Consider the following 25,765-nt stretch of genomic DNA (forward strand, 5'->3'; position numbering starts at 1 on the left):
AGAGCTTCCAGGCCACCTGCAGACATGAATAAATTCCCAGAACGCCAACCAGTCCGGTTCTGTGTTCTTTGGACTAATCCAGAAGTAAACAAGTCTGAAGGGGTGGGCGTTGGAACTGCTTTTCACCAGATGGTTAACTTCCTCGAGTTCTATTCAGAGTTGGCTGGCAGCCTGATTCATCCCGATAGTGAGGGAAAAAATAGCCAAGCTGCACTGATGCAAGGTGCTGGGCAAGTCCCCTGGAACAGCCCAAGACTTCTGCACGGTGGAGATAAGGCGGGTTTTAATTGTTTCATATTAAACGGCATTACCTGAGCTTCTTGACAGGCTGCTCTCCTTAGTAGGTTATCACTATCAAAGTAAACAAAAGAGAAGGAACGTTAGCTTTAATAAGTAGGTTCAGATCCAAATCATCGTTTTTTAAAGTAAATATAACTCTTTAAAATAGTCAAGTGAACGTTCCTTAAGACCTGCAACAAATCACAGGCACATCTGAAAGGTACTTTCTCCGAATGAAATCCGTGTTAGGAGTTCCCACACAACAGCAGGCAGAATAATCCCCACTCCCTTTAAGATGCTCACATCCTAATTCCCAGAACCTGAAAAGGTTACCTTATGTGGCAACAGGGTTTCTACAGACATGATTAAGTTAGGGTCTGGAGATGGGAGAGAATTCTGGATGATGTAGGTGGGCCCAATGGAATCGCAGGGGTCCTCAAAAGCAGAGAAACTTCAGCAGCAAATGTGATCAGGAAAGGATGGTCGCAAAGGTGCAGCCTCGCTGGCTTTGGAGATGGAAGGTGGTTTTAAGTCAAGGAGTGTGGGTACCCAGGAAGGAGAGGGGTTCTCTCCGGAGCCTCCAGGAGGAACGCTGTCCTTGCTGACACCTTGATGTTAAGGGAGCCCTGTGTTGGATCTCTACTCCACGAACAACAGTGCTGTGTGCTCAGTCGCGTCTACTCTTTGCGACCCCATGGACTGCAGCCCGCCAGGCTCCTCTGTCCATGGGATTCTCCAGGCAAGATTATTGGAGTGGGTTGCCATTCCCTTCTCCAGGGGATCTTCCCAACCCAGGGATCACACCCCTATCTCCTGCATCTCCTGCACTGGCAGGCAGATTCTCTACCACAGAGCTACCTGGGAAGCCACAAAACTGTAAGATAATAAATTTGTGTTGTGTTAAATCTCTAAGTTTGTGGAAATTTGTTAGGGCAGCAACAGAAAAACGAATGCACATACCCTGCGTTTTTCTTATTCAGTAAAATTATTCAGGTCATTTGCCAGAAATAAATTTGATATATAGTTGCTTCTGCTAGTGTTTTCTCTAAATCGCTTATTTTTTATATCACAGTCAGATACACAATTATATCATAAATGGAAAATTCTGGCGTGAGGCAAAATTTTGGCTTGCAAAAACAAAATGTTCTATCAGAATATGTTCATCTATTCAGCATTAAGCTTTCTAATATGTGTTTGGGCCACTTATACCTTAAGACCACTTTAAATGGCTGACTGCCTACCATGTTCCAGAATCTTCTCCTTGTAAGAGTCCATTCTAACACGGGTTGCTGGCATTCATATAGTAACTTCAACCTGGCTAACAACAGTTAAGAAAATGAATACCCAGAAAACATGAGCAGTAAACAATTTAGAGGGAAGAATTAAAATGATTTCGAAAGGGTTATTTTACTTAAATTTCCTGTCTAGACCTTTTTCATAACATCAAAGACCTTGAATTTTGCATCTTTACAGTACAGTAAGTCCCCTACATGCAAACAAGTTCCGTTTTGAGGGTGCATTCCTAAGTCCAGTTTGTCCATAAGTCCAACCAACCTAGGTACCCAACTAACACAATCGACTATATAGCACTGCACTGTAATAGAATTATAATACTTTTCACACAAATAACACATACTAATTAAAATTAAACTTTTGCTTTTCACTATAGTTGCAGTCAAAGGCTATGGCATTTTCTTCCATAGCCAGGCTGCAGGACAAGCCCAATTTCACAGAGCCAACAGCTTCCAGGAGAAAGCACTCCCTAAGAGGAAGTATCTCTGCTGCCCACCTGAAACCTAAGGGCAGCGACAGTGTCCCATTAGAATGACACTAGTAGCTCAAACCCGGATGGCTCAGTTGGTAAGAAGCCACCTGCAATGCAGGAGACCCCGGTTCTGCCCCTGGGTTGGGAAGAGCCCCTGGAGAAGGGAAAGGCTACCCACTCCAGTATTCGGGCCTGGAGAATTCCATGGACTGTATAGTCCATGGGGTCACAAAGAGTCGGACACGACTGAGTGACTTTCACTTTCAGTACCTGAAAAGCGCATCCGGTTCTACAACAAACCCCACGAGGCGCCGTTACAGCCAGGCTCAGCCCTCTTGCTCGAGCGATACTGCTCCCGACTAGCCCGTGGCAAAGGGAATCCAAGCTCATCTCCCTCCCCCACCCAAGAGTCAAAAATGCTTGGCTCTTTCCAAGCCTCTCCATCAACTGCTCTCAGTGAATTATTCTAAAGTCAACAGAACATGCATGCAAGATGAGGCAGATTCAGAGTACAATCTAGTAAAATATTTAAAAATAGTTAAGTGTCAATAACCCTTTGTAATAACCCTTCAGACTCATGCCCTTCTGTACAATGATGAGGCAAAATACAGGCCCTCTGTATCCGTTGGATCATAAAATAAAACGGTTCCTTGTAGTCACCTGAGCATTCTCAGCAGATTTAACCCTCAGTCTAGTTTCCAGACTGCCCAAGTTTCTGCTGCCAGTCTCAGGGGACTGGCTTCCTCCTCTTCCTTGCCTCAATGTGTTTCTCCTAGTAGACAGAATGACCTGTACCTCATCTTATCCTACAAAGACGTCCTGCGGATTACTCCGTACAAACACATGCTTCTGTAAAAGCTGAGTGCCTATCTCTATGTATCTGTCCGTCTCCCCCAGCCAGCTCCTCCTCCTACTAGGGACAGGCCTCTGAAGGCACCAGGCCCCTCTGGGTCATTAGCAGACACCACCTCCCTTACTGCATTTCAGCCACGCTGAAATGGACCCAGCTGAAAAGGGAAGACCCCCAAACAGATACAGGAATATGGGTAGCATCTTGGATCATTTTTTCTCCATTTCTTTTTTTTTTTGCTAGAAGTAAAATTCTGATGGTTAACTTGTGATGAAGTGTATTATTAAAGATCTCAGCTCTCTTGAGCTTACTAATAACTACTTGATGTATCAGCATGCTATTGAAAGTCAAAAGATATTTAGATAGTTAACATCCTGGATGTTAAATGGAATATGCACGCTGCCAATGCCACCTGTGAGAAAGACAGAATATGTACCAATTTAGACATTACAAAAGAAATCCTCATTATAATCACACCTAGGTTTTTAAATATCAAAAAACGGTATCAACTATCTTGATCACGTTCTCTGAACCAAGCTGTATCTAAAACTCAAACTTATCCTCAAAAGAAAAGATATTTCTCCTACTGACATATTCTGAAGGTCTACAGCAAGTTTTGAAAACTATTTCAAAAAAGAAATTTCAAGTATGTTCTCCATAATGGCAGCATCGCTGCAATAAAAAAGAAAATAACTTAAAATCCACACAGCAACTACTGTGCACCAGATACTATATGGCTGTTGTTTTCATAAACCTTTAGTCTTTGTAACAAACTTGCAGGGCTTCCCTGAGGGGCTCAGTCGGTGAAGAATCCACCTGCAATGCAGGAGACCTGGATTCGATCCCGGGGTTGGGAAGATCCCCTGGAGGAGGGCATGGCAACTCATATCCAGTATTCTGACCTGGAGAATCCCCAAGGACAGAGGAGCCTGACAGGCTGCACTCCACGGGGTGGCAAAGAGTCAGACACAACTGAGGGACCCAGCACACAACCACCTTGCAAGGCAGGTGGCATATTCCCATCTTACAGATGAGGAAGCCCAGGCTCAAAGAAAGGAACTGACTTGCCCAAGAGCACGTGTTGCTAAGTGGGAGAGCGGGCTTTCAAATGCCTTAATGCTGCTACTTCTTAATTCCAGACCATACTGAATGGGCAGTACTTCTTTGGATTCATACTTTACAGCACATTTATTAAGCTATCACATCACTTCCTAGTCCCAGCTAACATAACTCTTAGAATTTATATTCATACAGTTTTTTTTAATAGATATAAATTCAAGTGCAATAAAGCTCCCAAAAGGAACTGGTGAAACTGATTTAACACAAAGTGCCAGGTACAGCACCATGAACAAGACTTGGTCCTGACCTGAAGAAGCTTGGGATCCAGGAGCAAAGAACAGCACTTGGTAAATATCAGTGATATAGTAAAAGATATGTTTCTTGATAGATAACATGCCAGGCATGATATACAGGTGAATAACAACAGTCCCCATCCTCGTGAAGTCTACAGTTTGAGGAGGGAAGAAAGACAATTTGTTAGGCAATCATCAAATGATATGACTTATATCATTTACTCCATAAAATGATATGACTTATATTTTTACTCCATAAAAGGAGTGTCTAGTAGAGGTATCTAACCTTGTCTTGAGGGAATTAGAGAAGACTTTTACATGGATAGTGAAGTTGAGATCTAGGAGAGAAACAGAAAGTAGCCAGGCAAAAACAGGGAGGACAATGCAGGCAAAGGAAAGAGCATGGGGAAAGCCTGCAAGTGCCAGGTCCCAGCCGAGGCCCGGACTGGAAGCAGCTCAGGACGGCTGCAGCAGCACACCAGGAGGGCCAGGACAGGGGCCTCCAAGAGCCTTTTCTAACCTATTTAAGGAATGTGGGCTTCACCCTAAGGGCCATAAGAAGCCACTGCAGGGTTTTAACAAGGGAACTGACATGACCAGGTTGACAGGGTGGAAGGATCATTCTGGCTGCAGTGTCAAGAGGGCAAGGGTCAGGTTCAGCAGAGGTTGAGGAGTGAACTTAAGTGCTGGTTCATGGGTAGGGAGGGTCAAAGACCCCTTGACCTTCCAGTGGAAGGTGTCACATTCACAGAGATGGAAGGCAACACGGAGGACTAGTTGAGGAGAGAGGAAGCTATGCCTGGTCTGGATAGGTCGATCTGGGACAACGGTGAGAGACCAGGTGGGAGGATCCAGGGGACAGCTAGAAATACACATCTGGAATTCCAGACAGAGTTCTTGACTAAAGATGAACACGGCTGGACATCCCTGGGGCTCTGCTGCTGCTGCTAAATAACTTCAGTCGTGTCCGACTCTGTGCAACCCCAGAGACAGCAGCCCACCAGGCTCCCCTGTCCCTGGGATTCTCCAGGCAAGAACACTGGAGTGGGTTGCCATTTCCTTCTCCAATGTATGCATGCACGCTAAGTCGCTTCAGTCATGTCTGACTCTGTGTGACCCCATGGACAGCAGCCCACCAGGCTCTTCCATCCACAGGATTCTCTAGGCAAGAATACTGGAGTGGGTTGCCATTTCCTTCTCCACCCTGAGGGTCTAGTTATTAAGAATCTGCCTGCCAATGCAAGGGGGGTGGGTTTGATCCCTGGTCTGGGAAGATCCCACATGCTGTGACAAGCCCATGTGCCACACTTACTGAGCCTGTGCGCCCTAGAGTCTGTGCTGCACAACAATTGAAGCCACCGTAACAAGAAGCCCTCGCACGGCAACTAGAGAGCAGCCCCTGCTCCCGCAGCTAGAGAAGACTGTGAACAGTAACAAAGACCTCCTCCCCCCAAAAAAAGATACACACATGGTAACAGGAGGGATGAGAGGGGAGAAGTTCATCCCCATGAGCAGGTGAAAGCGGAAGCAGGAAGAGAGCGCCTGCACGTCAGGACCCTGGACAGGGAACAGCAGGTGACCCAGGGAAGCGGACACCGTACCTCATCTCAAAGCCAAAGGAAAAACGTGGTGGACAGGGCGCGTATCCCCATCATGCTCTCAATGTTGCCCCTACTCTTGGCAAACAGCATGCTTTGTTATTCCTAAAAGACACCAAGAACTTCACTTTTCCCCTCCAGGGATGTGATCATTTCCTTTCCTCTCCCTTTAGAAAAAAAAAAAATTGAAGACCAAACACCACCACCCAAGTCCTTACCCTACCACACACAAAGCAGCTTGTCTTATCTTTCTTCTTTGATGCTAGTGGTCCTGAAGTCATGGATAATTCACCATTTTCTTTCCCACAGCATAGAGCACAGACTTCTACACACAATCTAAGATACTTAATAAATAACTGTTTAATAAATAAGTGGCAAATGTTTGAACAGCAGAGATTGACTCATTGTGCTCAGGCAGACTTTGTTCTGGAGGAGACACTGAAAGTTATTTTCTGTAGGAGAATCTGGTGTTCTTGAAGGGGATGCTCTTTCCGGGTCATGCTCACCAAATGGCAAGAGGAGGGCTCACTGTGGGGCAGGACAGGAGAGAAGGGAAAACTCCAGTCATAAGAGCAAAAAAAGTGAAGTCAAAGTCGCTCAGTCGTGTCCAACTCTCTTCCATCCCATGGACTATACAGTCATATACAGTCAATACAGACATACTGCGCTCAACATGCCAGTAAATTTGGAAAACTCAGCAGTGGCCACAGGGCTGGAAAAGGTCAGTTTTCATTCCAATCCCAAAGAAAGGCAATGCCAAAGTGTGCTCAAACTACCACACAATTGTACTCATTTCACAAGCTAGAAAAGTAATGCTCAAAATTCTCCAAGCCAGGCTTCAACAGTACGTGAACCATGAACTTCCAGATGTTCAAGCTGGGTTTAGAAAAGGCAGAGGAACCAGAGATCAAATTGCCAACATCCGTTGGATCATAGAAAAAGCAAGAGTTCCAGAAAAACATCTATTTCTGCTTTATTGACTATGCCAAAGCCTTTGACTGTGTGGATAACAACAAACTGTGGAAAATTTTTCAAGAGATGGGAATACCAGACCACCTGACCTGCCTCCTGAGAAATCTGTATGCAGGTCAGGAAGCAACAGTTGGAACCAAACATGGAACGACAGACTGGTTCCAAATCAGGAAAGGAGTACGTCAAGGCTGTATATTGTCACCCTGCTTATTTAACTTACATGCAAAGTACATCATGAGAAATGCTGGGCTAGATAAAGCACATGCTGGAAACAAGATTGCCAGGAGAAATATCAATAACCTCAAATATGCAGATGACACCACCTTTACGGCAGAAAGTGAAGAAGAACTACCGAGTCTCTTAATGAAAGTGAAAGAGAAGAGTGAAAAAGTTGGCTTAAAACTCAGCATCCAGAAAACTAAGATCATGGCATCTGGTCCCATCACTTCACGGCAAATAGATAGGAAAACAATGGAAACACTGGCTGAGTTTATTTTTTGGGGCTCCAAAATCACTGCAGATGGTGACTGCAGCCATGAAATTAAAAGACACTTGCTCCTTGGAAGAAAAGTTATGACCAACCTAGACAGCATATTCAGAGAAGGCAATGGCACCCCACTCCAGTACTCTTGCCTGGAAAATTCCATGGGTGGAGGAGTCTGGTAGGCTGCAGTCCATGGGGTTGCTAAGAGTTGGACATGACTGAGCAACTTCACTTTCACGCATTGGAGAAGGAAATGGCAACCCACTCCAGTGTTCTTGCCTGGAGAGTCCCAGGGGTGGGGAAGCCTGGTGGGCTGCCGTCTATGGGGTCGCACAGAGTCGGACACGACTGAAGTGACGACCCCATAGACGGCAGCCCACCAGGCTCCCCCGCCCCTGGGACTCTCCAGGCAAGAACACTGGAGTAGGTTGCCATTTCCTTCTCCAATGCATGAAAGTGAAAAGTGAAAGTGAAGTCGCTCAGTCATGTCAACTCTTAGCGACCCCATGGACTGCAGCCTACCAGGCTCCTCCGTCCATGGGATTTTCCAGGCAAGAGTACTGGAGTGGGGTGCCATTGCCTTCTCCATAGCAGCAGCAGACAGCATATTAAAAAGTAGAGACATTACTTTGCCAACAAAGGTCCGTCTAGTCAAAGCTATGGTGTTTCCAGTAGTCATGTATGAATGTGACAGTTGGACTATAAAGAAAGCTGAGTGCCAAAGAGTTGATGCTTTTGAACTGTGGTGTTGGAAAAGACTGTTGAGAGTCCCTTGGACTGCAAAGAGATCCAACCAGTCCATCCTAAAGGAAATCAGTCCTGAACATTCGTTAGAAGGACTGATGCTGATGCTGAAGTTGAAACTTCAATACTCTGGCCACCTGACTCGAAGAACTGACTCTTTTGAAAAGACCCTGATGCTGGGGAAGATTGAAGGTGGGAGGAGAAGGGACAATAGAGGATGAGATGGTTGGATGGCATCACCAACTCGATGGACATGAGTTTGCGTGAACTCCGGGAGCTGGTGACGGACAGGGAATCCTGCCGTGCTGCAGATAGGGTCACAAAGAGTCAGACACAACTAAGCAACTGAACTGGACTACACAGTCCATGGAATTCTCCAGGGCAGAATACTGGAGTGAGTAGCTGTTCCCTGCTCCAGGGGCTCTTCCCAACCCAGGGATGGAACCCAGGTCTCCCACATTGCAGGTGGATTCTTTACCAGCTGAGCTACCAAGGAAGTTCAAGAATACTGGAGTGGGTAGACTTGACTGGATCAAGAAGACCCATGGGGGTGGGTGTGTGGCGTGTGTGTGTTTGTGGGAGAGGGTCATAGAGCTAGAGCCCTCTAGAAAGGCTAAGTCAGGAACTCAGAAATTCCAGAATGCTAATGGGTCAAGTATCTGAATGTGAACCAAAGACATAGCTAACAGGAAAAAAACAAATACTGCATATAAATTGCAAGCCCACACTCCATCCACTACAGCATGCTGTCCCCTGAGAGCACTGAAGTTTAACACAATTTAAAAGAGGTGCTGCAAAATGTAGTCATATCAAAAAGGGTCCCTGAAGATCTGCTCAGTACTAAAATGTGGGTTCTTATACAGAAAGAAATTAGAAGCTTCTGGATTAGAAAATGAAGAAAAAAATCTGCTGATGTCACCCTACCTGAGGCTTTAAAAGAATTTGAACATGCCTGCTACTGCAGGAAATGGGATGCTCTCAATTTATTCTGAGCCATAAATGTTTTATTTATTACTTTAGGACTGCAAAATAAGATAAGCTGTTACTTCACTAACAACTCTACATGGAGAGAAAAATTACATTGATCCATCCTACTCCCCCCCTTCAAAATACTTCCCACTATAGTCTAGAGGCAAACTGTACAGCAGTTTCTACCACCAGCTTTCCCCTTGAGGCATGCAAACAGAATTTCTGCTTTACACAAAACTGATTTCAAGTTCAAGCCCCTACTCTGTGACCCCATGGACTATAGTCCACCAGGCTCCTCTGTCCATGAAATTTTCCAGGAAAGAATACTGCAGTGGGTTGCTGTTTCCTGCTCTAGAGGATGTTCCCAACCCATGGATTGAACCCTTGTCATCCAAGCCCAAATTCCATTTCCTGACAACTGACATTTTTAAGGTCGGGCGAGTCCTTAGAAATTATCTAGTCCAATACTTTTCAACCTCTCCCAACACAGCCTGATCCCTGTCAATCAAATGACATGGCATTCCATTAGTAACCAAGTTTACTACAGCAGTGATCCTCTTCTGGGAAAAGAGACACACACATACCACACCGCGTGCGCAGACACACACACACACACACAACATATATAATTCCAATCCCTAAACCCCACGAGATTCTGAAGGTTCACTTCAACAGGGACTCCTTCAACAGTGCCATCTCCTTCGAGCTTCTGAAAAATAACCAACTCATCTAGTCTGAGAAACTTCTGGTCTGGGGATCTGCCCACTGTCAGACAGAAGTTACTCAAAAACGTAGTACTAGAACTTAAGCCTTCTCATTCTCAACAATGGTGATTCTTCTCTTGACACTCTGCTTCTGCTCTGTTCTCTAAGGCCAAGCCCAAATAACACAAAAAGCCGTCAATACAGCTCCATCCACTGTCTAACTACACACAGGTCTATGCTACCACTATGGTCACCTCAATTCACAATGCATTGCTAGAGTGATTACTTTAAGTCCTGCAAATCGGCTTAGGAAAAAGCCCAACTAAACCTAACCCCACTCTTTATTCATTAAGTCAAGAACACTTATCAGTCAGAAAAAGACCCAATCTCTCTGCTCAGTGGGAAGGCCCTGTCTATAGTGATGGCCAGCGGCTACATGAAGCTCTGGGTAAACTAGGGCTTATTCTTTCTTACTCTCTGAAATACAGAACTCCAAAGCCAACTTCCTCCAAGCTTACTCATTCCTGGTCATTTCAGTCTATACTCATGTGTACTTCCCTGGTGGCTCAGCTGGTTAAGAATCCACCTGCAATGCAGGAGACCCAGATTCAATTCCTGGGCTGGGAAGATCCCCTGGAGAAGGGATAGGCTACCCATTCCAGTGTTCTTGGGCTTCCCTGGTGGCTCACATGGTAAAGAATCTTCCTGCAATGTGGGAGATCTGAGTGCGATCCCTGGGTTGGGAAGATCCCCCAGAGAAGGGAATGGCTACCCAGTCCAGTATTCTTGCCTAGAGAATTCCATGAACAGAGAAGCCTGGTGGGCTACAGCCCACGGGTTGCCAAGAGTCGGAGACAACTGAGTGACTTGCACTTTCATTGTGTACTTAAGTGGACCTCTTGTAATATTTCAAGTAGCTTATTTCTCAGGTTTACTCTATAGAACATTTCCTCTCTAATTCAGGATGGGAAATGACTTAATGAAAAACAGCATCCCCTGAGGGCTCCGCTCACATAATAAATGAATCATTTGGGTCTGTTCTGTAGAAATTTCCATTGACCAGAGAGATAGAAATGTGTTCTGCAGGTTATTCCTTCATTCTACTGACCAAGAGAAATGGACATGGAGGAAGCCTAAATCTTCTTTTCTCATCTTAGAACATGAAAGTATTCTATTTTCACCCTCTTATTTGAGCCTCGGCTTTCCATAAAATACCAACTGTTCCAACTCCGCTGTCCAAACATTCACAGAGGCTGAGGTCTGAGGACCACCTCCAGCTGGCTGCTAGGTTATGCTCAAGTGTGGACTTTGGCTGCCACTAAAGGGATTCTTTGAGCTGCTACCTCTAGTCACTTTTTTTGGATGATTTCTACCCCTACCTTATTCTCACAAATACTCTGACTTTCTCTTGTGGTTCATTTACTTCTTTTGCTTTCTGTTCTTTTTCCATTCATCCACTTCCACCCAACATGCCAACTTAAACATTCTGTGCCACAGAGTCTCCTTCACACACGTATAATATTAACTTTAGTTGGCAACCAAAATACTAGTTTTTTCTGTTCTATCAACCATTACATATTTATGGATATAATTACAAACACACACACACATGGAGTGTCAACTATGTACAAGGTACTCTCACCTATCTGCACAGAAAGAGAAAACACAGAAAATGGATGACATGGAAATTATGACAGGTATTCAGGGAGAAGGCCTTTCCTGGTGGCTCAGTGGTCAAGAGTCCACCTGCCAACACAGGAAACATGGGTTCGATCTCTAGACTGGGAAGATCCCCTGGAGGAGGAAATGGCAACCCACTCCAGTATGCTTGCTCGGGAAATCCCATGGACAAAGGAGCTGGGCAGGCTACAGTCCATGGGGTCACAAAGAGTCGGATACGACGTAGCGACTAAACAACAACATTTAGGAAGAAACCAGAGGAAGGAAGAATTCCTTTCTATCTCCCTCACCTCCCTCAATGACGTATACTATGTAAGTCACACACAGAAAGTGGTTATTTACTTTGGGCTCCAGGATTCAGGACAGATCTGGAAAATTTCTGACCTGTAAACACACAACCTCGCAGCTACTGTCGTCAGTATTTGTGCTGCTCCACGACAGGCAGTATTTGAGCTGCCAGTGACCACCTGGAGAGGGGTCCATTTTAGCATCACCTATACTAAGATCATGGCATCTGGTCCCATCACTTCATGGGAAATAGATGGAGAAACAGTGGAAACCGTGTCAGACTTTATTTTTTGGGGCTCCAAAATCACTGCAGATGGTGACTGCAGCCATGAAATTAAAAGACGCTTATTCCTTGGAAGGAAAGTTATGACCAACCTAGATAGCATATTCAAAAGCAGAGACATTACTTTGCCAACAAAGGTCCGTCTAGTCAAGGCTATGGTTTTTCCTGTGGTCATGTATGGATGTGAGAGTTGGACTGTGAAGAAGGCTGAGCACTGAAGAATTGATGCTTTTGAACTGTGGTGTTGGAGAAGACTCTTGAGAGTCCCTTGGACTGCAAGGAGATCCAACCAGTCCATTCTGAAGGAGACCAGCCCTGGGATTTCTTTGGAAGGAATGATGCTGAAGCTGAAACTCCAGTACTTTGGCCACCTCATGTGAAGAGTTGACTCATTGGAAAAGACTCATGCTGGGAGGGATTGGGGGCAGGAGGAGAAGAGGACGACAGAGGATGAGATGGTTGGATGGCATCACTGACTCGATGGACGTGAGTTTGAGTGAACTCCGGGAGTTGGTGATGGACAGGAAGGCCTGGCATGCTGCGATTCATGGGGTTGCAAAGAGTCGGACACGACTGAGCGACTGAACTGAACTGATGATTATTCTCTCTGCAGTGCTTGGAGCAGCTGAAACCACTGATATAAATATCCCTAAAAATTATGTAAAATTAAAACCAAATATAACATAAATATATATCTCTGCCATTCCAGCTCAGTGCCCCCGCCCCATCCCACTCCACCTTCTACCAGTAAACATACAGAAAATACATGGAAAGGAGGTAAAATAAACAACATAGACTTTTTTTTTAAGAGACCTGTTTCCTAAATAATATGACAAGAGTTAAAAGGAACGGGGAAATAATTAAACTTCATTGCACTGAAAAAAAAAAGTCCCCCTGTTCTCTATCAAATATAGGCCGAAAGGCATGTTATTTAATCACCCATAAATGAACTTCTTTAAACAGCACCTACTGATACCTCAAATTTCAGCATCAGATTGTGCTCAGAGAAAGGGAGAGAGAGAGGAACTTTCAAATGGCTAAAAGGCAAAACAAACTGCTTCCTTCAAACTGCAACAAAATCTGGAATGAGGAAAAGTCACGAGGGAGAAGAGCCTCGTTACCTTCTACTGCTGCTCAACCAGCCAGGCTCTGGACCACTGACTGCAAAGTCAGAGGCTAATCTGAATGGATGTCCAAGTAAAACCTCTGCTTTGTCAGAAATCCCAGAGATACTGAGAAATAAAGCACAAGGCATTATTGGACCCATGATCTGTACCAAAAGAAATAGCATGGGTCTAGCCAAGTGTGGCTCCTGCATCATTTCCCCCTGGAATCTGACATTCCTTCCTGGACATCCCGTCAAGGTCTCAAACTCAATACATCTAAAAAGGAATATAAATATATAACACAGCCTCCTTAAACCAATTCTCCCAGGCGACCTTCCTCTTTCTGTATCACCAATTATCCTAGTTGTGGTTCAGTCGCTCAGCTGTGCCTGACTCTTTGTGACCCCATGGATTGCGGCACACCAGGCTTCCCTGTCCTTTACAATCTCCTGGAGCTTGCGCAAACTCATGTCAATTATTCTAGGCTTGAAGCTGAAAAAGATTTCTCCTAACTTCCTCTCCTTTAACCAAACAACCAACCATCTAGTAATTATTAGTTAGCATTTATCAAAGTGCAGCACGTGACATGCATCACACCATTTTTTTCTTTTTTTTTTTAATTCCTTTTGGCCGTGCCACGGGGCATTTGCGATCTTGATTCCCTAACCAGGGATCGAACCCACATCCCCTGCGTTGGAAGGGCGGAGTCTTAACCACTGGACTGCCAAAATCTCTGCACCATCTCATTGAATCCTTACAGGTAACCTGCTAAACAGACCTCACTGTCCCCATTCACCAATAAAGAAAAGGAGGCTCAGAAGTTAAGCAACTTGACGTGACCAGTAAGAAGCGAAACCCAGACCAAACAGAAGTCTGCTGGCATGGCACCCACACCCACACTCAGTCATTGCTCACAGTGCCACAACTTCGTATTTGCCCTTTTATGTTCCCCTCCTGACACCAGCACTCTGGCCTCTGCTCTCTTCTATGTGAAGTACTGAAACACTGCCCCCGCCCCGCCACCTCCACAGTCTACACGTTTCTCTCCCTCCTAGGCACCAGAATTCAACTTCCTAAATGCCTCTTTGTTCCAGACATCCTCCTCTCCTTGAGCTCCAAATACTATACACTGCCTAGAGTCAAAGCCTTCCACCATCTGGCTTTCCCCTTGTTCTACAGAAAAAAAAAAAAACAAAACTCTATAGTGAAGTCAAATTCTTCGCCAGTCTCCAAGAACACACCACACACTTTCGTTTCCTGCCTGTGCTCAGGTCATGAATCTCACCCAGAACATCATTCCATCCATTCTGCAAGGCCCCACTTGAGACATCTTTGCTACAACACTGTCTCTGATGAGGAAAGAAGAGAAGAAGAGTAGCAATGCCTCTGATGGAGAGCCTGCTTTGTGCCAAGCCTAAGAAAACCTGTGTGACGCCCAGTGAGATGGATCAACCATGATCCATCTTTGCTTACAGGCCAAAGAAATGAGGTACCTTATCCAGGGCCACCGATGGGTAAGTGTAAGCCAACATTCAGATCCATCCAGCTGCCCCCCTCTTCACCATGTTACTCCAAGGAACGCTCAGAAGAGATTTCTCAGCCTTCTAACGGATGGGTCAGCCTGATCACATCTGAACCCACTGATCAATTTAACATCGCCCAAAGCAGGACAATCAGACACCACGTACTTCCTGATGTGATACACTAAGATCCAGAACACGTCTGTGAAGCGCTCTCGCCACAACAACTAACCCTGACTGGAATCACACCCTCCAAACAGCGCTCCTCAGACTTCACTGCGCAGGCAGGGCCCCTGGGGATCTGGCTAAAAATGCAGGTTCTGACTCAGCAGGTCTGGGCTGGACCCTGGCGTTCTGCATTTGTAAAAGCTCCCAGGAGTGACTCGTTCCACCGGACCGCAGCTCATGCTTTGAAGAGCAAAGATCTAGAAGTCGGAACTGGGGACTTCCCTGGCAGTCTCGTGGTTAAGATGTCGCTTTCCAAAGCAGGGGGCGCAGGTTCGACCCCTGGTTGGGGAGCTAACATCCCACATACCTTGCAGCCACAAAACCAAAACAAAAAAAGAGAAGTAATACGGTGACAAATTCAATAAAGACTTTAAAAAAAAAAAAAAAAAAGCAGCAGCAGGGAACTAATCACCAGTGTACAAGACACAGGCGAGACAGAGGAACAAGAGCTGGGCCTGGAACAAAGGGAGGGAGGAACCACTTGGCTCAGGTGCAAAATTTAAGGGAACACCACAAAACACAGGAATGGAGATAAACACTTTAATACATCATGCTTAAAAAATCAAAATGAGCCTAAAAGATCCATGATGAACACAATATCAGAGTTTTAAATACAGACTCCGTATTACTGATTCTTCTTTTTGCCTCAGGCTCCAATATGACTCTGCCCACCACTGAACCATGTAAGTCAACTGTCAAATCTAGAGGATGAAAAATTCTACAGGGCAAATGCAGACAGGCCTGGTTTCTAAAACAAATAAATGCTATGAGAGGAGGAGGGAGTGAGAGTTTATGAGGCTTAAAAGATAAGACATCAAGTGCACTGTGTGGAACTTGTTTTGATATTGATTTGAACAAAACCATAAAGCAGAAATTGGCATCAACAGGCAAAATGTAAACACAGACTGAATATTAGATGACATAAAGGATTTGGGGCGGGGTCGGGGGGCCGCCCATGGGAGCTCAGTGGTAAAGAAACTGCCTGCCAATGTGGGAGACATGGGTTCGATCCCTGGGTTGGGACGATCCCCTGGAGGAGGGTATAGCAGCCCACTCCAGTGTTCTTCCCTGGGAAATCCCGCGGACAGGGGAGCCTGGCAGGCTACAGGCTGTGGGGTCACAGAGAGTCAGATACAACTTAGTGATTAAACAGAAGCAACAGTACAGAATTCTTAATTTTGTTCAGTTCAGTTCACTCAGTTGTGTTCGACTCTGTGACCCCATGAATCGCAGCATGCCAGGCTTTCCTGTCCATCATCAATTCCCGAAGTCTACCCAAACCCTTGTCCATCGAGTCGGTGATGCCATCCAGCCATCTCCTCCTCTGTCATCACCTTCTCCTCCGGCCTCCAATCCCTCCCAGCATTAGGGTCTTTTCCAATGAGTCAATTCTTCGCATGAGGTGGCCAAAGTATTGGAGTTTCAGCTTCAACATCAGTCCTTCCAATGAACACCCAGGTCTGATCTCCTTTAGGATGGACTCGTTGGATCTCCTTGCAGTTCAAGGGACTCTCAAGAGTCTTCTCCAACACCACAGTTCAAAAGCATCAATTCTTCGGCGCTCAGTTTTCTTCACAGTCCAACTCTCACATCCGTACATGACCACAGGAAAAACCATGGCCTTGACTAGACGGACCTTTGTTGGCAAAGTAATGTTTCTGCTTTTGAATATGCTATCTAGGTTGGTCATAACTTTCCTTCCAAGGAGTAAGCATCTTTTAATTTCATGGCTGCAGTCACCATCTGCAGTGATTTTGGAGCCCCAAAAAATAAAGTCTGACACTGTTTCCCCATCTATTTGCCATGAAGTGATGGGACCAGATGCCATGATCTTGGTTTTCTAAATGTTGAGCTTTAAGCCAACTTTTTTACTCTCCTCCTTCACTTTCATCAAGAGGCTTTTTAGTTCCTCTTCATTTTCTGCCATAAAGGGGTGTCATCTGCATATCTGAGGTTACTGATATTTCTCCCGGCAATCTTGATTCCAGCTTGTGCTTCTTCCAGCCCAGCGTTTCTCATGATGTACTTAATTTTGTTAGGCCCATGTTAATGGTGTTGTGATTTTTTAAAATTCTTTAATTATTAAAAATAACATACTAATGTATTTATGGGTATAGCTACAAGATATATCTGGAATTTACTTAAAAATATTCCAGGAAAAAAAAAAAACAGGAAGAGACAAAGGAAATGAGATTAATAAAATGCTGATATTTGTTGAAGCTGAATGCTGATACATGGAGATTCATCATACTATTTGTATTTTTATATGTTTTAAATTTCCATAATAAAAAAAATGTTCACGTAATCCTTTTTTCCCTTAGGCACCCCTAACACTGACTTTGTAGAACTTGAACAAGACGCAGCACACAGTACCTTATTCTTCCAAAATAAAAGGTGCTGCTCTTTTTGATGTGAGCCAGAAACTGCGATGATCTCATTTAAGGTCATAATAATGTTGTGAGATACTGTGAGGATACGGAAAAGTGAAGTTCAGCAAGCCTGAAGAATTTGCCCAAAGTCACACATCAGGAAGTCACAAAGGCAAGGGCTCGAACCTAAACCCAGCTGACTCAGAGGGAAGCTCGATTTGAAGCATGACATTCTATCATCATCTTAGGCCATGTGGGGCGTGGGCCTGGGACAATCTGTTTGCAGTTGTCACCTAAGACACAGGGGCCATCGTGAGGGGTGACAAGGAGGCCCTGGTTTTGAATCAGGGTCCTGACACTTACTAGTTGTGCTCAGTCACTCAGTTGTGTCCGACTCTTTGCGACCCTAAGGACTGTAGCCTGCCAGGCTCCTCTGCCCATGGGGATTCTCCAGGCAAGAATACTGGAGTGGGTTGCCATGCCCTCCTCCAGGGGATCTTCCCAACCCAAGGATCGAACCCAGGCCTCCTGCATTGCAGGAGGATTCTTCACCATCTGAGCCACCAGGGAAGCCTTTACTAGCTGTGTGACCCTGGACAAATTACTTCATCTTGCTATCCCTCAGCTTCTTCATCTGTCTAGGGCTATTAATCTCACACTAGCCTGAGATTAACAACCATCTCATAAAGTTGTTAGGAAGATAAAATGAGCTAATAAATGTGAAGTGCTTAGAACAGTGTCTGACACGTGACAAGCTCTGATGAAGTATTAGTGATCCTCATGATTAATACTACTATGTTCTCAATAAAGCTGAACGACACTGAACACACCCCTTGGGCCAACTCATCATTTAGTTTTACTTCTAAGCAATTGTTTTGACCACAGAATTGAAAGGTGGGCTCTTATCAATGCTTATAGTAATCAAGATTAATGTATCGTAATCAAGATTAACATTCCTATGTTCAGATGGAAAAAATTCCAATATTAATAAAAACTTCGGGACACATGGCCCAGGACCAGTGCTACAGTATCACGTCTGCTTTGCAAGTCTCATGTGGAGGGATGCATAGTGTTCGTAGTATTGAAAATGTTCCGAGAAGATACCAGGATGTCTGGCTGAGTGGCTTTATGCTCCAGAAATAAATGGGAGGAAGTCCCGGGTCACAGGCCAAGGTGGGTGGCCGAACTGGTGCCAGAAGCACAGAGCCAAAGCTGAGAACCAGGAGCCAGAACTAAGCAAGAACAGGGCTTCTGTCACCTGCCGAGCCACGAGGACGAGTCGATGAGCTGTGGCAAGCCTCGCCAGCCAGGATCTCGAGGAGAGAGAGACCAGAGGCAGGATGAGCAAGGTCCCCGAAGATGAAAGGATCTGAGCTCAAATCAGACGGACAAGGGTTCAGACACGGCTCACGGCTTTTTAACTACTTATGCCCTGCCTCTTTTGTGGTTATGTTCTGTCACTCTTGAAATTACACTTTTCCAAGCTGTCTTGTTACACATGAAAGGTGAAATAAATAAAAGGCTGAGATCTCATTACACCATCTGGCCGATCCTCATCTTCCTTCCCCACTGGCTGGCTCTCGAATCACTCACTGCCCAGTTACCAGCAGTAATTCGTTTTAACTCCCAAAGTGAGTGAGTACCTATTACATCAAATTAATTCAGTTACTAGCATGTACTGAACCTTGATATCAATCAGGCACTATGCTAAGAGCTTTTCAGCTACCTCAAGCCTTCAATGATCCAATGAGGCACTGTTATTATCCCCACTTTACAGATGAACCTGAGGCTCAGAGAGCCCAAGGTCAGACTGTTAGAGGTGCCTCCTTTCTCATGCTCGTCTGTTAGCAGGCTCCTCGCCACTGAAAGGGCTCCGAATGAGAGAAAGACCATTGCAGGTAACTACTGACATGATGAACTGAACAGCCCGGAATACAATCTCCCCTAGGGAACCCAGAAAGCTTGGGGAGAGCAGTTGAAGAGGAATGAGCAATACTTAAATTCTCTTTACTTTCAGCAAAGAGGGTCATTTCCTCCTCTTCAATTGCTTTTTCCAGAGTCCTGAAAGCAGCCTCTGCTGCTCCTGTCAACTACTGCAACTTGCTCTGGAGGGAAGGATGCAGACGAGAAGATCATAGGGGTTTTGGTTTTTTTTTTTTCCCCTTGAAACTGAGGGGAAGGGAGGAAAAAAAGGAGAGAAATTCCCACAGGAGAAGAAAAAACTATAAATACAACAACATGAAATAACACCCGCAAATAAATAATACCTGTGCCCAAAGACAAAGACAGCAGTCCAAAATCGGATGGATAAAAATAACATGTCATTTTTTCCAAAGCTATCATACACACACACACACACACACACACACACACTTTTCCTTAAAAATGAAAGTGAAAGTCGCTCAGTCGTGTCAGACTCTTTGTAACCCCATGGACTATTAACAGTCCATGGAAGTCTCCAGGCCAGAATACTGGAGTCGGTAGCCTTTCCCTTCTCCAGGGGATCTTCCCAACCCAGGGATTGAACCCAGGTCTTCCACATTGCAGGTGGATTCTTTACCAGCTGAGCCACCAGCAAAGCCCACCTATCAAACCAGGGTCGTTATTTAATCAAAAAGTCAACAATGAAACACAGTCAATTATTCTTACTGGTATGTGAATCCTATATCAGGAGACACCAGTTTCCTTCCAAAGGAAAGAAAGTCAAACACATATAACGATTTGCTTGCTTTTTAAAATGAGGAATGCAAAATATAATGGAACAAAAAACTTAAAATTCTATAACTATAAAATATTCAATGCTTATCTTCTAGAATACTACTCAGCCAAAAAAAAAAAAGAAGGAAAGAAATGAACAATATGGATGAATTCAAAGATATTATGCTAAGAGGCAGAAGCTTAACAAAAAAAGAATACGGTTTATATTATATGATTTCTCTCATACAAAGTTCTAGAAATAAAAAAAAGATTAGTCTATGGTGGGAAAAAGAAAGTAGAATAATGACTGCCTCAGGGTTTGGGGGACAGGGAGTGATGGTGAAGGAGCACAAGGGAAGCACCTGGACGGATGACAGCACTCTGTCTTACCAGGAGTCTGGGGTACACAGGTGTCTGCATCTGACAAACTCAGGGAAAGCAGGCTTAAATCTGTATATTTCATTGTATGTAAATTTCATTGTAAAGGAAAAACACAGTATAAGCAAGTGCTAAACTCTAATTACTGACCCACATGGTTGGGTTTTCAGGTAGAAGTACATCGATGTTGACAAATTACTTGGCAATGCTTCAGAAAGAAAGATCGAGACGATGGACAGATGGATAGGGACGTGACAAGGCAAATACAGTGAAGTCTGGAATCCAAGAAGTAGGTAGGCAGATGTTTACTGTAAAATGCTTTCAAGTTTGCTGTACGTTTAAAGATTTTCACAAAATGGAAGAAAAAGAAATGTACTCATCTATAAATTACACACAGGTAAGGAAGCTTAAAGGGGCGGGGCACGGGACTGACTTCCCTGATGCAGTGGTTAAGAAGCTGCCTGCTAAGGGAGGGAACGTGGGTTCAGTCCCTGGTCCAGGAAGATCCCACATGCTGCAGCGCAACCATGAGCCTGTGTGCCTCGAGCCCGTGCTCTGCAGCAAGAGAAGCCACCACAATGAGAGGCCCACACACCACAATGAAAAGTAGCCCCCACTCGCAGCAACTACAGAAAGCAACAAAGACCCTAAGCAGCCGTAATAAATAAATAAATCTTTTATAAAAGTGGGGGAGACACGGAGAAAAAGTGAAAGGCCAAGAGAAGGGGAGTCAGACCAGAATATGAACAGAGGCTCACAGAAAACCACTGAGAGCATGAAGGACCAAACAAGAGAGTCCAGAAGGTTCTGAAATGAGGGCCGCGTTCCCTGGGCTACGTGTCCAGTTTGCACCTCATCTCTACTAAACGCTAATAAATGCATTCTGTCTATTTAATAAAGGAGCTGGATTCCATGTGAGCAACAAAAAATGAAACAGGAACATAATAGAACAACTCTAGTAAAGCTGCATAAAAAAGGCATTTAAAAGGTAATGTCATTTAATCAGTGCAGCAGAATTTATATACTGAAGTGAGCATCACTGTTCAAAAGTGGTCAGCAGCAAAGAAAGCACGTGGAATGTATTACAGAACGTGATTAACTTGGGTTCAAATCTCAATTTCACCAGTAGGCCGAGAGACCATTTTAGACAAATTATTAATTTCTCTGAGCCTCAACATCTTAATTTATATATGGAAGTAACATTCTCTCTCCCACAGGTCTGGTTTGAGGATTGCACGAGACCATGTAAGTACATGGAAACAACAAGCCCAGCACCGGCAGCCCAGCAGGCATGGGGTACTTAACACACATTGCTTTCTTTTATTCTTATTCAGTAATGCCACCACTGCTTTACACAGCTTGGCAACACATTTTTTGAGCTGTTGGCAAAGTGAAGAAGAGCAGAAGTGTTCCAGGCAGAGGGGAGAACACAAGCAAAGGGAGAGTGAGACACAGGGTTTTTTCTAGAGACTTCCAGAACACAGAGGTTGAGTGCAAGTGCGATGGACGGGGGATGAAAAGGAATCAGAAGAAAGCTGGAGAGGACGACAGGGCTGGATCATGAAGTCTCTTTTATGTCATGCTAAGGGGTTGGGTCTTTTTGTTCCAAGCAATGGAGAGCTATTTCCAGGTTGTCAGTACCACAGTGACATGATCAGAGTTCTCTTTCAGAAAGAATATTCTGCTTGTCGACTGCCTGGTACAACTCCAGGGACACGCCTCACGCAGGATGTCAAGGGAAGTAAGACATGGACTAGAAAATACTATGACTCCAAGATCTAAGTATCCCACCTGAAAACTCTACTGTGGTTATGATCACCTAAGAAGTCTATGGGATGAGGATAGGACACCGGCATCTAGGGACAAGCAGAGCAAAAAGACACCCTACAGGTGGGAACTCCCTGGCGGTCCAGTGGTTAGGGCTCTGTGGTTCAACTGCAAGGGGGCACAGGTTCAATCCCTGGTATGGGAACTGAAAGAACTAATATCCAGCATGCCACATGGCATATCAAACAATGGGAGAAAAAAAAAAGATGCCCTAAAGGTAACTGAGGAGAATCAAACGTGGCAGATGCGAACTGAAAAGTATCTACTTTATTTAACAAGCATTAATGACCTCGTCAAGAACAGGGTCAATCAAATGATGGGATAGAAAACCGAGTTTTACTAAGCTTATTCTAAAAAGAGGGAGAGCTATGCAAGTGTGAGGCAAGCTGTCAAGAACGGTGTAAAAGGGAGAACACAGGTGGTAAATAAATGGGAACACACGGCTGAAATGACCCATCTCAGCTCTGAACAGTTTGACAAACGGGGGGCAAGAAGCAGGAAGGATGGGGTTCAAGACACGTGAGGGCTACTGATACTATGTATAAAATAACTAATGGGAATCTACTGCATAGCAAAGGGAACTTGACTCAGTGCTCTGTGGTGACCTAAATGGGAAGGAAATCTACAAAGCAGGGGATATATGTATACCTGTGGCTGACTCACTTTGCTGTACAGCAGAAACTAACACAACATTGTCAAGAAACTATACTCCGATACAAATTAGTTTTTTAAAAAAAGGTACAAGCAAGGAAAAGGATAACCAACAAAGGAGGAAGAACTGGATCCATATGAGGGTTGGAGAGGCTAGTCCTGGGCAGGATACAGCTGCATACAATGAGACAAAAAGAACAGCAATGTGCATACAGAGGTAACTGCTGATGTTCTTTCTCTTTGAAAAGGAGTTAAGGTTGTCTAAGAACGAGGATAAAGACGGTAAAGCGGGAAACTGAGGAAATTCATGACCATTTCAAAATAAACTGGTGAAGATGGAAGAGTAACCTAACCATGGCTTTAGTGTATCATTTTCTTCAGGAGGATATTCAAAAGCCTGGGCTTGTGAATTCAGAAGTAGCCAATCAAAACGGTTGAGATTTTGCTCTCTGAGAACTCAGACCTTCTTTCTTTTGCTTGTTCCTTCCTCGATAAATAAAATATATGTAAAGTACTTTCTATGTGCTGGCCTTGGGGGGGATGACATTGAGAAAGACAAACAGGGCCCCTGCCTGCAGAGTCTTATGACGGAAGAAGCGAACAGAACAAAAAACGACAGTAGTAGTGAATATACATACAGCTGGACCATCAGGAAGGCTGAGCACCCAAGAGTTGATGCTTTTGAATCGTGGTGCTGGAGAACACTCTTGAGAGTCCCTTGGACTGCAAGGAGTTCCAACAAGCAATCCTAAAGGAAATCAACCCTGAATATTCACTGAAGTACTGACGATAAAGCTGAAGCTCCAATACTTTGGCCACTTGATGCAAACAGCTGACTCATTGGAAAAGACCCTGATGCTGGGAACGATCAAAGGCAAAAGAAGAAGAAGGCAGCAGAGGATGAGATGGTTAGATAGTATCAGCAACTCAATGGACATAAATCTGAACAAACTCTGGGAGAGAGTGAAGGACAGGGAATCCTGGCATGCTGTAGTTCATGGGGTTGCAGAGAGACAACTGAGCGACTGAACAACAACAATTACACAGTAGTTCGTAGTACTATGGAGAGAATACGGGAAGACTGCCTAGTCTGAAGGGGAAAGGGAAGAAGTAACATTTGAGACCTGGGGAAATAGTAGTTGGCTAGGGAAGAAGAGAAGGGAAGAGTGTTCTAGGAGGGAACACTCCTGGAGGCTCTCCAAGGGACCCTAAAAAAAAATAGGACATGGCATTCTGAAAGACCTGAATTGGGCTGGCCAAAAAGTTTGAGTCTCTCAGTAGCTTCCTAAAATGCATACAGAATCTCAAGGGGCCCTGAATAGCCAAGAGAATTCTGAAAAAGAAGAGGAAAGTTAAAGGGCTAACACTAATTTCAAAATATATTACAAAGCTACAGTAATTAAGACAGTACGGTACTGGCAGCGCAAAACAGATTAGAAGCAGTCAAGATCAGATGCAAGAACAGCCAGAAGGCATTTAGTAAGAATCCAGCCCGAGATGATGGTAGTAAAGACAAAGGTGGTAACAGGGAGGAAGGACAGAAGAAACTGCACAAAGTCGATATAAAAGAAACAAAATCACTCAGAATGCCATAACCTGAATGTGGGAAATAAGGCAGAAGGATGAATGGAGAATGATGTTCAAATTTTTAGTTTGGGAAACTACATGGATGGTGAGTGGTACCCATCACTGAGAAGAACAGGCTTGCCAGGAAAGCTTTTGATTTTACTTTTAGTCTGTTGAGTTGGGAGGCACCTGGGAATTATCCAAGGAGACAAGTTGTAAGCAGCTGAATACATGCAAAGGTCTGGAGCTCAGACGAGGAGGTGTTTATGGAAATATGAACCTGGGGTTTGTCTGTCTACAGCTGACAGTGACACCACTGCAAGTGGATGAGACTGTATAAGGAAAGGGTATAAAGTGAGCAGAGGACCTGGGGCAGAGTCCTGTGTGCGTGTGTGAAAGTTACTCAGTAGTGGTCAACTCTTTGCAACTCCATGGACTGTGGCCCGCCATGTCCCTCTGTCCATGGAATCCTCCAAGCAAGAATACTGAGTGGGTTGCCATTCCCTTCTCCAGGGCATCTTGCCAACCCAGGGATTAAACCCGGATCTCTTCCATTCCAGGCAAGATTCTTTACCATCTGAGCCACCAGGGAAGCCCTTAGGACAGAGTCCTAGAGAACTATTAATACTTCTCTAATGTCTGAGTAGAAGGGAAAAGTGAAAACTGAGAATAAGCAGCTAGAGGAGTAGGAGGAAAATAGGACTCTGGCAGTCAGAAGTCAAGGGAAAAAAAAGTTTCAAGAAGAATCAACTGTGTCTAAAGCTGCACAGTCAAAAAGAATAAGGAATAAAACTGGCAAGACTAATTCTAATGAAGACCAAACAGGATGTAGCATGGGCAGGAGATAGGGAGGCAGAATCTATTCAAAAAGTTTAACTTAGAAGAAGAGAAAGTGAGATTGTGAAAAAGCCAGGGAGGATATATGAAAACTGGTATTGAGAAGTTGTCTAATATGTTGGATAGAGGAACCAAGGACAGAAGAACGTGAAGAAGGCAGGGATGAGTGACAGACTGGGAAGAAATGGAGGCCCCAAGGGACAAGAGGTTGATAACACTGAAAAAGGGGAGTAAAGGAAGAAAACCGGGATAACAGAAGGCTGATATGAAAGATTCAGATGCTGAAGTTCCATATTTCAACAGAGGAACAGGGACAAGTGATAATTAGGTTTAGCATTCAACCAATGAGAATGGGTGGAGTTGAAAGAGGCAAAGACTTAATGTGACAGGAACAGATAAAGTCAGGGAAAGGGAAGATGAGGTGCTATTAGATGGGTCATTCACATAAACACTCAGGGCGTTCAGAAAGACAACAAGACTTAAAGACAAAAGGATATTGATAAGCCAGGCATTGAAGCCTGAGTCTAATGCAACAGATGAGACCCCAGAAATCTGGGAGGGTTTTGGTTTTTATGGTTTTATGATATAGTCAGATATTATGAACCTCAAAAGAGAAGA

The 25,765-nt window shown here is 44.5% G+C and overlaps 1 protein-coding gene across 18 annotated transcripts in view; it reads right to left on the minus strand.

The window, feature by feature from the left end:
• The window catches only part of AGK (acylglycerol kinase), a 137,714-nt gene that overhangs the window by 66,062 nt on the left and 45,887 nt on the right, over positions 1 to 25,765 (minus strand). For 17 of the 18 annotated variants that reach the window (XR_015161968.1, XR_015161969.1, XM_086395181.1 and 14 more), the window contains one exon: positions 312 to 351. The exons of the other annotated variant lie outside the window; for it this stretch is intronic. Coding sequence is in view for 9 of the 17 variants with exons in the window: in XM_086395181.1 (XP_086251307.1) it covers positions 312 to 351 (40 nt within the window). In the remaining 8 variants the exon portion in view is untranslated. The remainder of the gene's footprint in view (positions 1 to 311; positions 352 to 25,765) is intronic. 18 annotated transcript variants of the gene reach the window in all.

The sequence above is a fragment of the Bos grunniens genome, chromosome 4 (genome assembly GCF_055505025.1).
Source record: "Bos grunniens cultivar Pamir isolate PY7600 chromosome 4, Bosgru_T2T1.0, whole genome shotgun sequence".
In the NCBI taxonomy this organism is placed as follows: domain Eukaryota; kingdom Metazoa; phylum Chordata; class Mammalia; order Artiodactyla; family Bovidae; genus Bos; species Bos grunniens.